Source organism: Pomacea canaliculata, linkage group LG1, assembly GCF_003073045.1.
Source record: "Pomacea canaliculata isolate SZHN2017 linkage group LG1, ASM307304v1, whole genome shotgun sequence".
NCBI lineage: Eukaryota > Metazoa > Mollusca > Gastropoda > Architaenioglossa > Ampullariidae > Pomacea > Pomacea canaliculata.
Window position 1 is genome coordinate 8,524,684 of NC_037590.1, and position 13,286 is coordinate 8,537,969.

The window sequence follows — 13,286 nt, forward strand, 5'->3', positions numbered from 1 at the left end:
GGTCGCTAAAGTTCACTGCTCAAGACAAAAGGTCAGCTGGTGACTGCAGCACGCGGCATTTCATCGCTTTTATCTTTCACGCTCGCGCCGTCGCTCCGTGGCGCCTGGCAATCAATCCTCAAGTGTTTCATAGATTGTGCACCCCGGGTGCGTGTCATCAAAGATGGACGAACATTTGTACGAATGTGAGGAACGTGAAGAATAGAAAACAGACCTTGTTGCACGTTCTCCCTCCTTGAGTTCCAGCGAGGATGCGTTCGATCGTCTACAATACTCCTCGCCTTTGTCGTTAGATGAACTCGACACCATCAAGGAATTGTAGAAATGCTCGCACTGTGGATGTACTTATTTATTTGTTTGACTATTATTAGACTTAAGTGCGTAAAAGACAGCAGCAGTACGGCAAAATGAGTCAATAAACACGAATGAGCAGAAACGTGTTTGTTGGGGAAAAATCATTATTGCGATTATTAGTCTGAAGATAAAGAAAGTGAATAAGAAATCACACTGACGCCATAACACTTGAGTAAAAGCCAGAACTGGCAGCAGGGTTTTTAGACTGTGTCTGACACGAGTATGCATACACTTGCACACATACACTCTATCACACACACACATACACACACTTGCACACTTGCACACATACACTCTATCACACACACACACATACACACTTGCACACATACACTCTATCACACACACACACACACGTGCGCTGATTTCTGAGGTAAAGCAACATCCACGTAGTCTGGGCGTCAAGAAGATTTTTGTTCTTAATCTACCCCGGATAGCTACTTACCTTCACTTTCAGAATACAGCCTCTGTCACACTAGTATATCTAGCAGCGCCTATAGTCTGGGTGTGTCACTAGCAGCCCCTATGGATGTGTCACTAGTTAGTTACTAGATGTTTTTTGTATTGTCATTAGTGACAGTGCTTTCCGTCCCTGCAGTTTTGAAAGAACGAGTAGAATTGTAAGAAATGCATTCACTTAGTTTGTGAGTTGGAATCTCCTTCTCGACACAGAGAAGGAGAGATAAATGGAGAGTGTGAAGTAGGCTTAACTCTCAAGGATACTTTGTGGCCCTATAAACAGAATGAGAAACGCCTATGCAGCCCACCCGAATGTTCTGTATGTGAGTAATCTGATTACTGCTCACTTCACTTTTTAACTGCTTTGTTTGATCCTTTCCTGTCTGCCAACTCTGGCAATGTTACTGGCAATGTTACAGGCAATGTTACAGGCCCACCGTTACATGAACTGTTACATGCTACACGCCCAGTCTGTCGGACTGTCTTCCAAAATGTGTTTGTGTGTTTGTGTGTATGAGTGTGTGCGTGTGTGTGTGTGTGTGTGTGTGTGTGTGTGTGTGTGTGTATTATGTTACTGCTGTCTTTCAGGTCTTTCGGTCTACTACTCAAAATTTATTTTGCGATAATGTTTGTCTGTCTCTTCAAATTATGTATTTCTTTCTCTACGCTTGCTTTCTCTCACAGGACTGCTTTATTCTGGACTCGGGTCCAAGCGGTATTTACGTGTGGACAGGCAAGAAGTGCACTAAGAATGAGAAAAGTGCAGCTTGGCAAAACGCCACGGTAAGGAAAACTGAATTTAAATTAAATTAATTAAGTTCGTTAAATCCTGTTAATATCTTTATTCCTCTCAGTTGGGCTGATTTTGCTTGGATCATTTCGTCGCAACTATTCGTCTAATTATGTGCTTGACTTCTTAAACGACGAACACTGAGTCAGGGGGTAACTGGGTGGAGAAAGTACCAGTCCACGAGTGAGGGAGAGAGTGAACAAAATCTTCTGTGAACGAATAAAAAATAGAGAGTGAATAAGCGTCAACAGACTAACGAACACATAGACAATCAGATAGACATGCATACGTACAGCTATATCTGTAATGGGCATTCTTTACAGATACAGTGGAAACAGACTGATTAACATAGTTATATTTTATTTATAATATATATATATTGATGTCTTTACCTCTCTCATACATATCCACTTTTATACATCTACACCATACCTCCAGAAATTATCTGAAGTAAACTCTGGGATTTATGTGTTTGTGTCCAATGAGTCTTTCGACAAGTCTTCCGAGATTTTTTTCCAGCTTTCATCAACGGTTTTCGCAGTTCCTGTCAACCTCCGTCCAGCTTCCTGCTGCTGACACTCATTTTTCTCAATGTGTTGGCCCTTTGACCTCCGCACTCGTGGATTTAGTAAGGTTTCGGTGGAATTCAGTGACAATTCTGTTTCCTGAAAGATGCGTTTCGGTCCTTTCGGCAGGAAATGTAAGTGGTTCACCGTTTCTATGACAGGTATGGAGCACAACGTTTACCATGAGCCGCCTTGACCTTCCCTGATAAACCCTCCGAGTAATAATACTCTAAAGAAACAGGTTTCTACATCAGAAACTTATCTAAGACTCCTTGGGACGAAAGAGGCTCATTGGAATAGGATGAGACCATGTTGATAGACTTCACAGACAAGCTTCTCTCGTCACGAGAACTAAAATATGCTGCTGCTGCTGCTGCTGCTGGTGCTGCTGCTGCTGCTGCTGACATTGCAGGAGGTTTTGCAAATGTTGGTAGGAAACTGATTTAGCAAACATACCAACAGTGATTTTTTTCCAGAGGAAGGCACGAAGAAGGAAAAAAAACGATAAAGAAATAAAGCATTTAGAAAGTGAGAGAAAGCGGCTACAGAGGAGCAGGGTAGGGAGGGTAGTGATGAGGGTAGGAGCGAGGAAAGGGTGTTGGCTGGGAGCACGGGGTGCTGACTGACCCCAGCGTGAAGGCGCGCACTAATTAATTGCCTCGCTCTGTCTGCCTGCAGGTGATGGGTCTCCCTCTGGCACTCGGCCAGATTATCACCACATCTGACTGGCTCGTCGCCCGATTATCTTAAATCTTCGAGAGAGTTTGTGGGTGGGAAGCTTGGAGTTCTCCACTCCTCAACGCGTTCACTGATGACGTAACTTGTCCTCGCCGTCAGGTCACGTGACACAGATACAGAGAGGTGGCGAACGTTGCACAATGTTGTTCACACACTTACCGAGTTTATTTCGATGTTTGTGAACCTGGGGCTGTAGTTCGTCGTTCTTTCAAGTTTGCATTACTTACCAAAAGTCCTATCAAGCCCTCGGTAGTTGTTGGTCGCACGGATGATGTGAAGATCAAGTTATTCTTTAGCATCCTTCGCCTGCAGAAGCCCGCAACGATTCCTGTCCATACCTAATCGTGTGGTAGCCGTCTGGATTGTGTTTATGAGCCCTGGATGACAATTATATTTTTTGTCATCTGTAGAGTGAATCTGGAGTAGTTGAATGATCATTTGGTCGGACTGTCTATTTTTTATGAGGATCAACACCAACGGACTGTTTTCGCATGTAGATCGAGGATTTGACCTGTACCCTTTGAGAAAGACCTGTGAACATCATACTCTGAATAAACTCTTTCTGTCTGTCTCTCTCTCTCTCACACACACAAACACATGTTCGCACGCCTTGGTACGTTCCTAATGCATGGTACTGAAGACTCTCCTCCCTCAGAGTCCGAAAACCTCTCTGCCCTCATCTGTCTCTTTATCTTCTCGTTGGTGATTTGGTCTGAGTGACCGTCTGACTGGTCAGTCTTGGGCAGCTGTGATTTGTGGCCCTATCAGCGTCCTGGGAGGCCATAGCTGTCCATTTTTCTTTGTTTGGATGGCGGGTCATTGGAGAGATGCTGAGAGATGGTGAGAGATGATAAGAGATGGTGCCAGATTGAGACGAATGTGAAGGTCAGGATGAGGGTCACAAGACAGTGTGGACGACTGGTTCTAAACCCTAAAGTCGAACGGTGACAGTTAATGACAATTAGTCAAATTACAAGAGTTTGCTTTCAAGCAGTGATCATGGGACTAAGCAAACAATTCTCCGCATTTACGAAGACTGGCTTCTAGAGATTTTTGTTTGCTGGAAATATTTTTAAAACTTACGTTAGTTTCTTTTTTTAGGTTTATAACAAATGCAGCTGTTGAAATAATCATTCAGACATACTATGTACTTCAATCACGTGAGCTACCTGTCTGTACAGGAGTTTCTGAAAATGCGCGGGTACCCGGAGTGGACCTCCGTCACCCAGGTGGTGGAGGAGGGCGAGACGCCGCTGTTCAAACAATACTTTGCCTCGTGGACAGACAAGAACGCCCAGAGGGACTGGGACGAGCCTACAGCGTGGAGAAGGTGGCAAGTAAGCTGTTTGGTCTTCAGACAGAAGAGATCACATCTTGAAACATTTGTTTCCTTCCTGCGCTTCTGCCAATAATTTTGAAGAGTTAAAGGCCATACAATCGGGACGTAATACAGTCCAATACAATACAAAGATATTGTTTCATATACAATATGCTTGCTGAACTGTAATCCCTTTAAATGCTCTACAGTACATCATCGTGCAGTTCACTAGACATTAGAAGTCTTTGTCATACAATGTAGTATAAAACAATACAACAGAGAACTTAACACCTTGTAAATGTTCTACAATAGAACTCCCACAATGCACTACAGTTGTGTACTCACCTGTATACTTCTCTGTCCTCACAGAAGTCAAAGACGAAAAATTCGACGCGACCTCACTACACAGAAACAAACTCCAAGCCTCCAAAGAACAAGACACAATCAAGGAGGAGACAGTTTCTATCAAGGTAAGGGTCACAGGCATATTTCTTTTAGAATTTTCGTTGTTTTATGTACCGCTTGATTAAAAAAAATAGTCCTATCATTGTTTGTGACTGTACCAGGCATGTAGAAAGCAATTTTCTTACACGATGTCTTATTTAATTTTATGTTAACCTGTTAAAGTATTATTTTGACGACTTCTCATTGTCAACATTATAAATCACTGTACCCTGGGACTCAAGTGTGTTTTTACCCATCCCCACCCCAATCCTCATCCTGACCTCTGACCCCTGACCCCTCGTCCACAGATCTGGCGAGTGGAGCACAATGACCTGGTGGCGCAGCCAGAAGACACGTTCGGGACGTTCTACACCGGCGACTGTTACCTGGTGCTGCACACCTACACCAAGGGCACCAGCAGCCTCGAGCAGTACACGCTCTACTTTTGGCAGGTGGGCACAGGTGACTGCAGTGACGTCCCTAAAACCAGTTGTGACGAGTGCGATGTAAAAACTTCAGTAAAACAATGCCGACTGCTTTGTGACAAATTATGTACGATGTGTCCACAAGCCCGACTTGTATAGACAGAATTTATGTCCATCATCTTATTAAAAAATCTTATTTGAAAATTATGAAACTGAAAAATCTGCATGTGGAAGTCTGGGGTCGTTGTGACCGCTACATACATGTTACTGGGTTTTTTCTGAAAGGGTTCTAAAAGCACGATTGAAGAGAAAGGGGCTTCCGCAATTTTTGCTCAGCGCGTGGATGACAAGGACCTGGGTGGTGCCGCTGTACAGGTGTTGTATAGAGCATGTGTGTGTGTGTGTGTTTGTGTGTGTGTGTATAAGTGTGTGTGTGTGTCAAAGTGTGATTAGTAAGAGAACACACGCATTCCTGTGTAAATACTGATTAGTATATCTCATTGCTAAGCTGTTTAATGTTCATGCATGTGTTTGTGTGTGTGCATTCATGTTCTATAAACAATGTTGAAGTAAACTCTTGTAGTTTGTTTTATTTGTCGTACTTTATTTTATTGCCACATGAATATACAAATCATCTAGACTAATTGCATTGCTCTGTAAATGTTCTCTAGCACGACTGTATAACCTTGTAAATATTTAATGCAAGTCTCGTAAATGTCAGCAGTGAATACACCGGTAACTATATTCTCTCTCTCAGGTTCGCGTGGTCCAAGGACGGGAGCCGGAACAGTTTCTGAATATCTTTAGGGGCCAGATGATCATTCTGTTGGTGAGAGAAGTGTTTGAATTTAATTTAAAATTAATCATCGCTTCATACAGTTACAAACTCTTTTAATGTGACATGATTTGTGTTCCAAAACTGTTTACCATTCAGACACATACACCTACCCACAGTTTGTTTTTAATATTCCTTTCTCCGAGTCTTTTTATTTCTTGTTTTCCTGCTGTTGTTTCTTTTTGTTGTTGTTTTGTTGCTGTTTGTTGTCGTTGCTTTGTTACATTTAGGAGTCTGTGTTTCTTATTTCTTTAATGTAGCAGGCTGGAGTGGCCCCGGTTTTACCACCAACAAAACGATCATTCATTGAAATTCTGGTAAAATATTAACAATTAGTCCGATAGAATGTGAACACAATGGCTTTTGTACCTACAGGGTGGCATCAACAACACAGAGCCCATCAGTGACGTCAGACTTTTCCAGGTTCGGGGCACCAACTCCATAAACACCAAAGCCATGCAGGTGAGTCACAAACATTGCTTCTGGGTCTTTCTGTCTGTTGTCTACTTGTCCAACACTTCCACTAACACCTGCTTTTTTTCCTATTCCCTCTTTCTTTCTCTATGTGTGGTGCGTGAATATGTCACATCTGTTTGTCTGCGTGTTTCAGTTAAACATCGTAAACTGTGTGTATTGCCAGAGACTCACTCTTTGCCAACAGAAACTGTCAGAAAATATTTTATCGCATCAAGTTGTTGCTACACAGATGATGAGTGGCACCCGAGTCGTACTGTGGCAGTGACAAATAGGTCTTGGACCGAGCTCAACAAGACAAGAACATAGCGACATTCCACACAACAAAATGTTTTCTCTCTCTGTCTGTGGTGCCCCATGTAATTTTCTCTTTGCCAAATCTGGGTCCCAGCTCCGTTCTCGGGAGACATCACCGTGGACAACGAAGAGACCAACATCACAGACGTCATGGACATGTTTTACTTGTGAAGGCCTCAGCCAATGGAAGAGCTGGGAACATAATAATTATGTTAATTAGACATGTCGTGAGGTCACAATCTTGGCCTCTTTCCGTGGCTGGCGTAGGTAAAAGGTAGGCATCTATCAGTAGATGGATTAGAAGTGTTAAACCACATTTGGTGTCTTTACAGGTCCAGCCTCGGGCAAGCTCTCTCAACTCCAATGACGTTTTCATCTTGGAATCAAGGGACACCCTCATCCTGTGGAGAGGACGGGTATGTGTACTCTTTGAGTCATTTATTATCAGCATGATGCTCTTTACATAAGCAAATTGTCATTATCGTCGTCGTCATCGTCACCACCATCAATACTACCAGCATCATCTCTGCTTTCTTTCTTCCCATCCCCCCTTTCTCTCTCTATTCCCAACTTTCTTTATCTTCTCTCTTTCTTTTTATTCTAATTTATTCTTTGTCCTTTCTCTTCTCATATCGGTTTTGCGTATCGTCTGGCGCTGGGCTTGTCGGTGCACCATGATAAAGGTACTAACCTCCAAAAACAGGATCTGGCAGCAATGGCGAAAATGTGGGTGAAGCCTTTGGCACCTAATGAAATAACAGAGCTGCTGACTGAGTGAGGGATGCTGGCGGAGCCCTGTGCCTGCAGCCGGCGCTAACGAGGGGGGAGATGACCGCCCAGACAACGGTGCTTGCGGACAGATTACTCGCCAGATACCAGCAGCCCTCACTTCCAGATAAATACCACAGAGAGCGCTGCCAGACGAATCAAGAATTTTCTCTCTCACTCTCGCAGTTTCCCGTGGCCATCTGTCTGCTCAGATTGGCTCCAACAGTCCAAGCTCTGAGGGTTTCAATTTTCAATTTTCGATGATTTATGAATCTTACTATGGAAAGGGAAGGAAGCATAAAAAAGAGAGGATGGAATGAGAGAATACCAAAATCTACGACCGTTAGAGATGCAGTAATATGTTTTGTAACACAGAACCAAAGAGAAGCCGAGGTTGTATAGTTCTGAAGTCGAGGGACGAAGATGTGTTGCTAAGTGTCAGGGACACCATTTTACTTACCTGTGGTCAAGAGTTTGTCTCTTCTCTTTCCCAAACGATGCTCAATAACTCAAGAACCCTAGTACAGACGAGTAGGTGAAATCTTCTGTCATTAGGCCAGAAAGCATGAGACTTGCAACGGAAATGAGATGAGAGAGAGAGAGAAAGAAGACTTCGTGTAGCATCCTCCACACTCCTCATTAGCGTCCCTGGCGCCGTGGAGAGGGGAGGCTGGGGGATGAAAGTAGGGGGACTGCCGTACTGACCGGCCTCTTATCTTGTCCAGACCCGCCATCAGACGCTTGTCCATCCGGGACGTGAAGGGTTGAAGTTCAAACGGACGAAATCATAGTTCGCCCGCTCCCCATGATCACACCCCGACACCTTCGGGCCACGTGGTTGTTGAGCAAAGCCTTCGTCACTTCTTGTCTAGTAAGATTCGTTTTTAGTTCGTGGTTTGACTGTCGGTTAGTTATTTTTTCCTGTTTGGCTTGTCTCCCTCTTAAACTTGGTTTTCACACACACGTGCGCGCGCAAAAAAAAAAAATGAAAGAGAGAGAGAGGGAAAAAATAACAGACGAAGTAAGAACTAAAAATAACAGACGAAGTAAGAACTAAAAATAACAGACGAAGTAAGAACTAGTCACAGACGCAAGTGATAGGAAGGGAGAATAAATTGGGTTTGGGGAAGGAAGACGAAACAGTGTTAGGACGAGTGTCATCTTTAGTGTACAAAGCACAGAGACGTCTTGTCTTGATTGCTCGCGATGTCCAGTCCGCAGGCGACTCGCATTACATTTCCCAGCATGCGTCTGGAATATGTTTCGACTTCAGGTCCCTGGAGGCACCGAGCACCACGCGCTCTCCCTCCCGCGCACAGCAACCTCTGATATTCGCAACACTACACCTCAAGTAGTTCTTCCTGTAAAAATAGAGCTGCGCCATCTTGTGGACACGTGCGATGTCCACCACACACTGTCCTTACGATGTTGTTTACAAAGTGAACTGTGGACAAATATTTTTTATTGCATGACTAACAATGAAAAGAAAAAGCCATATCATCATCATCCGCCATCCATCATCATCATCATCAATCATCATATATATTACACTAAAGTTAAATGCGGCTTCCTTTCTGTAACCTTTTCTCACTAACACCGAGGGAACCTCATTCGAGTTCCAGCAGTCGGCTCAGACAAAGATTCTGCTTCATACTAATTTTTTTTTTTGCAAAAAAGGCTTTTGTTTGCCTGCCAAACGGCGCCATTGTTTTACATCACGTGCTAGCTTCAACGTGGGAGCAAAGGTTATGATGTTATGATGTTTATTGTGCTTGTGTAGGGGAAGGCGTGGGCTGTCGGGGGTCAGAATCTTGTGGTGAGCATTAGGAGACGATAAGCTTGCTCACCACAGGAAGCCGTGTAGAATGTTGAGGTTGTTGTTGCTGCTGGCAATACTGACTGTAATAGATTCCCCATTTCTAGGCTCTTTCCCCGTTTTTCTTGCAGGGAGCCAGCGAAGACGAAAAACTAGTCGCCAACAACGTGATGAACTTCATCTGCCCCGACAGGTATTGTTGTAGGACTTCCAGTCGAAACTCTTGTAGGCAATAAAGGATTGAATTGTCGAAAAAAATTGTCAAGTGGCTACAACAGTGAATGAGTGAAATATTTTGTTGCCGCTCACCATTCCTTGCCAAAGGTTAAATTGTTAAAACCTTCCGCCACACGTCTTTAACTAGTTTGTTTTAATAAGTCACGAATAATAATCTTAAAATGTTCAAGCATCATTTTGCTGCATGTATGAGCTCATCAGTTACTGACAACGATTATGAGTACAAACTTCATAAAGTGTGGAGGTCAAAGTGAGTATTTCCGGTTGGTTGCTAGGAACGCGGCGGACTTGATGGTGTTCGACGAGGGGGAGGAGCTTCCGGTGTTCTGGGACCTGCTGGGCGGCCCTGAGTCGTACGCCACGGAGCGTCAGTCTGGAGGTTGGTACAGTGAACACACTACTGACAGCCCGGGGTATGCCCTGGGTGTGATGGTAGATTATAGCAAGACATATCCAGCGCGTGCGTGAACATTTGTAAAATAAACAACATGTAAAGATTTATGTTACACACACTAGGACACGATGTATGTGTGCGTACGAGAAGGGTTGTTTGTGTGTGTTACTTTGCCTCACCCATCTTTTATTTTTTCCCGGGTAGAAACAGTCGCGGACATGCCCACCCGCCTGTTTCAATGTTCCAACGCTTCAGGCCGCTTTCTTATTGAGGAGATCGTCGACTTCTGTCAAGAGGTAAGACATCCGTCTCTGAAGTCTCACACCTTCGCTGTCAGCCAATCAGATGCTTTGACTGAGGTTTTGGATTTATCTCCCCTTCCTCTAAATCTTGCTCCACTCTCCCCCCTTCCCTCTGCCCCCGTCTGCGCCAATCTATGATTGCTTTTACTTGGCAAAACATACACAACACACAGGCCACGTGTCTTGTTATTCTGTCCCTGGTCATTTCCTTCTGTTTGTTGTTTTTAATTGTTTTTACCTTTCCTGTCTTTTCCTCTGAACGTTTCCTTTTCCACTTTGTCTTGTCAAATTAACTCTTTGTCTTGTTACTGACTCAAAATACCTCTTTGAGATTTTTTCATCTTTTATTGAATGTGATATACATTAAAAAAAACTTTGACTAAATTAAAATAAGTAATATTTGACATATTTTAGTATTATAGTTACCTCCCTTCCCCTTTCCATCTATTGTCTTTCCATTGAATCCCTTTTTGCATCTGTCGCTGATTTAACTTTCATTTCAATGTCTCAACTTTTCTTTTTCTATTTGTTCTATTTTTTTCCGGTGAAATGACCAGAACTCAATGATTAAATCCTGCAACCAGCTGAGTTCCCACGCAGCAATTTTACCAAATTCCTCCTCGCCGTGAAGGTAGCACAAAACACACGATTACATGACATTTCGGCCAGCTACAGCGCTCCTTTTTTTTTCATCGTCGAAGCTATCCTTTTTTTCTTCCTGGAGACCAGGAAGGGCGATAACAAAGCGGGGCTGGCGCTGTCTCCTGTGGGCGTGATGGTGGCGAGACAGAGAACAGGAAGTTTGCGCAATAACATATTACTTGCTTATTTACATAGTCACCAGGGTGCAGTCGTTAACAAACACCCATCATGCCAACTAACGTCAATGACCGATCTTCCATTTTGATCACGTGGAAGTTTTCCAGAAATCCCGAGTAGGTGTAGGCGATGATGCGTGGACTTTTTGTGAGAGATGATCTGAGGAAATGGAAATGATGTGATGGGAGCGTTTCTTTTATTGTATTTCAACATTCTCTTTCATTGGAGGGTTTGAAGAAAACAGTTTTCTTACACGCCAGTAGGTTCACCCCCCGGAGTATGACGTCACCTCGTACCACGTGATCATGGCGACGACACATCAGTTATCGTGGCAGTGTACTTTCTTTCACTAGAGTAGCAGTGTCTACAAATATATCTTTCAGAAAAATCATCATGAGTTTCTTAAAGCTTTCGCTTGAAGAGCTAGCAAATGATGAGTAGGTCTGATTGGCTTGATTAGTTGTCTTTTTTACACTCGTTAGACAAGTCGCTGCTTGTGTTCATGGTGTAATCGCTTCATCCTCAGCTGGCTGCTGCCGTCTGCTGCACTTTTCTTGTCTTTTTTTGTTGTTTTTTTTTTCAAAGACCAGTTTGTTTCTGTCGGATAGTTTCAGAAAGAAAAAAACTACAACGCAGAAAAAAGGAAAGAAAGATAAATGAAATCTCAGAAAGGGAAAAAATTGACTGAATGATTAATTTAATGAATGAAAGAGAAAGAGCGAAAAACTGAGGTGAAATATACTATAACGGACTGTGAGGTTGTAATGATGCAGCTAAACTCCTCTTATCAGCCGATGTCGGGCAGGCAACCAGAAATTCAAAAAAGTTTGTCTAAGGGCAGATTTTTTAAAACTGACTCTAAACGAAAACTGTTTTATTACTTATGTCGAATATACTCGTAAATTATTTCACTTGTCTGTTTTCTTGTTAACGAGGTCTGGCAACATAGTGGCACAAGGAACAGCGGTGTAGGCAGGGTAGATATATATATACACACACATATATAATCTCAGCTTTGTTTGGGGAAGCGGAGGGAGTCTTGGCATGACTCCTGCCAGCAAACAGCAGACAAAAACCTGAAAGTGTTTTATTTTTTTATTTCTTTAAAAGGTATAATGGGGATGGGAGGGGTAGACACACAGCACTGCAGACAGCGGCACAAACGTTTACCTGTCGGGTACCTGTGAGCCGCGACTGTTGCTGCTGCTGCTGGGACGCAAGATGTCCGTGCAGACTGTGTTGGCGGAGGGAACACGGAGTTCTGTTGCGGGGTGGGTGATTGGTGGTAGCGGGGGTTAGGGTGGTGGCAGGGGTCAGTGTGTACTCGCTTACCTCTCCTGCTAGGTGTGCAGCGTGTCGATACGCTTCCTTCTGTCTCTCACCTGCTGGCGCCGACTGAACGCTCGTGCTTCGTACATGTTTGTTAACAGTCGTCTGTGATGATGACAGGGCTTTCTTGTCATCAGCCTTGAACTAAATGCTAGAAGGTCGCGTGAGGATATCTCGAGACATTAATGGTGTATCGGGAGGATGTAGAGATTGAGAGAGGGTGGGTTTCCTACCGAGCTTTACAGCCACGCGCACGAACATCCATTGGAAGCAAAGGACATGCGCAAGTTCTAAGAGCAAGTCTCTGTCTCACGTTGGTGTTGATGGGTTCATCACTACCCGCACGGAGTGCACTGAGATTAGCAGTAAGCCTCCTGTCAGCACCAGGATCTTGTCCATCTGGTTTTGTAAGAAGGGTCTTCACATTCTGTAGACCGAGAGAAGAAACTGGAAGATGTGAACCTGTTTCTACCTGCACGCGTCACGAGCGGGTGTTCGCAGCAAGTCTCAAGAGGCAGCAGCAGCAGCGGCAACCACCCAAACAACATCAAGTGAGCCCTGCGCCTCTTGATGCCAAATACAAGGTGGCCAACACCGCAACGGCAAAACGTTCACCTGCCAAATGCTGCAGGGGGCATGGTAGGGTCCTGGATTCGTGTTCCGTCTCAGCCAAGATAACAATACTAATAATTTGTGTAGCCCATTTTCATATTCACGCTCATCAGGAGCATGTGGAACGTTGTTAGTGGTGATACTCAAGGCAGAGGTGTGTTTTCAATGCACATTTAAAAGATTCAATAGTGGGTAGGTGGCAAGTAAGGAAAGGGAGAGTTTCCATTGTTTTGCTCCACAGTGACTAAAAATCGTGTGACCATATCTTGTGGTTCTGGTGACAGGAAGAGTTAGGAGACGGTCATCAGA

General features: G+C 43.9%; 1 protein-coding gene across 1 annotated transcript in view; it reads left to right on the forward strand.

The window, feature by feature from the left end:
* Positions 1-13,286, forward strand: part of LOC112565854 (gelsolin-like protein 1) — a 38,407-nt gene that overhangs the window by 12,613 nt on the left and 12,508 nt on the right. Inside the window, 12 exon segments of the mRNA XM_025241700.1 lie at positions 1,498-1,596; positions 4,089-4,194; positions 4,197-4,244; positions 4,595-4,695; positions 4,978-5,121; positions 5,380-5,469; positions 5,852-5,923; positions 6,305-6,391; positions 7,033-7,116; positions 9,416-9,477; positions 9,797-9,900; positions 10,120-10,211. Of these exon segments, the coding sequence (XP_025097485.1) occupies positions 1,498-1,596; positions 4,089-4,194; positions 4,197-4,244; positions 4,595-4,695; positions 4,978-5,121; positions 5,380-5,469; positions 5,852-5,923; positions 6,305-6,391; positions 7,033-7,116; positions 9,416-9,477; positions 9,797-9,900; positions 10,120-10,211 (1,089 nt within the window).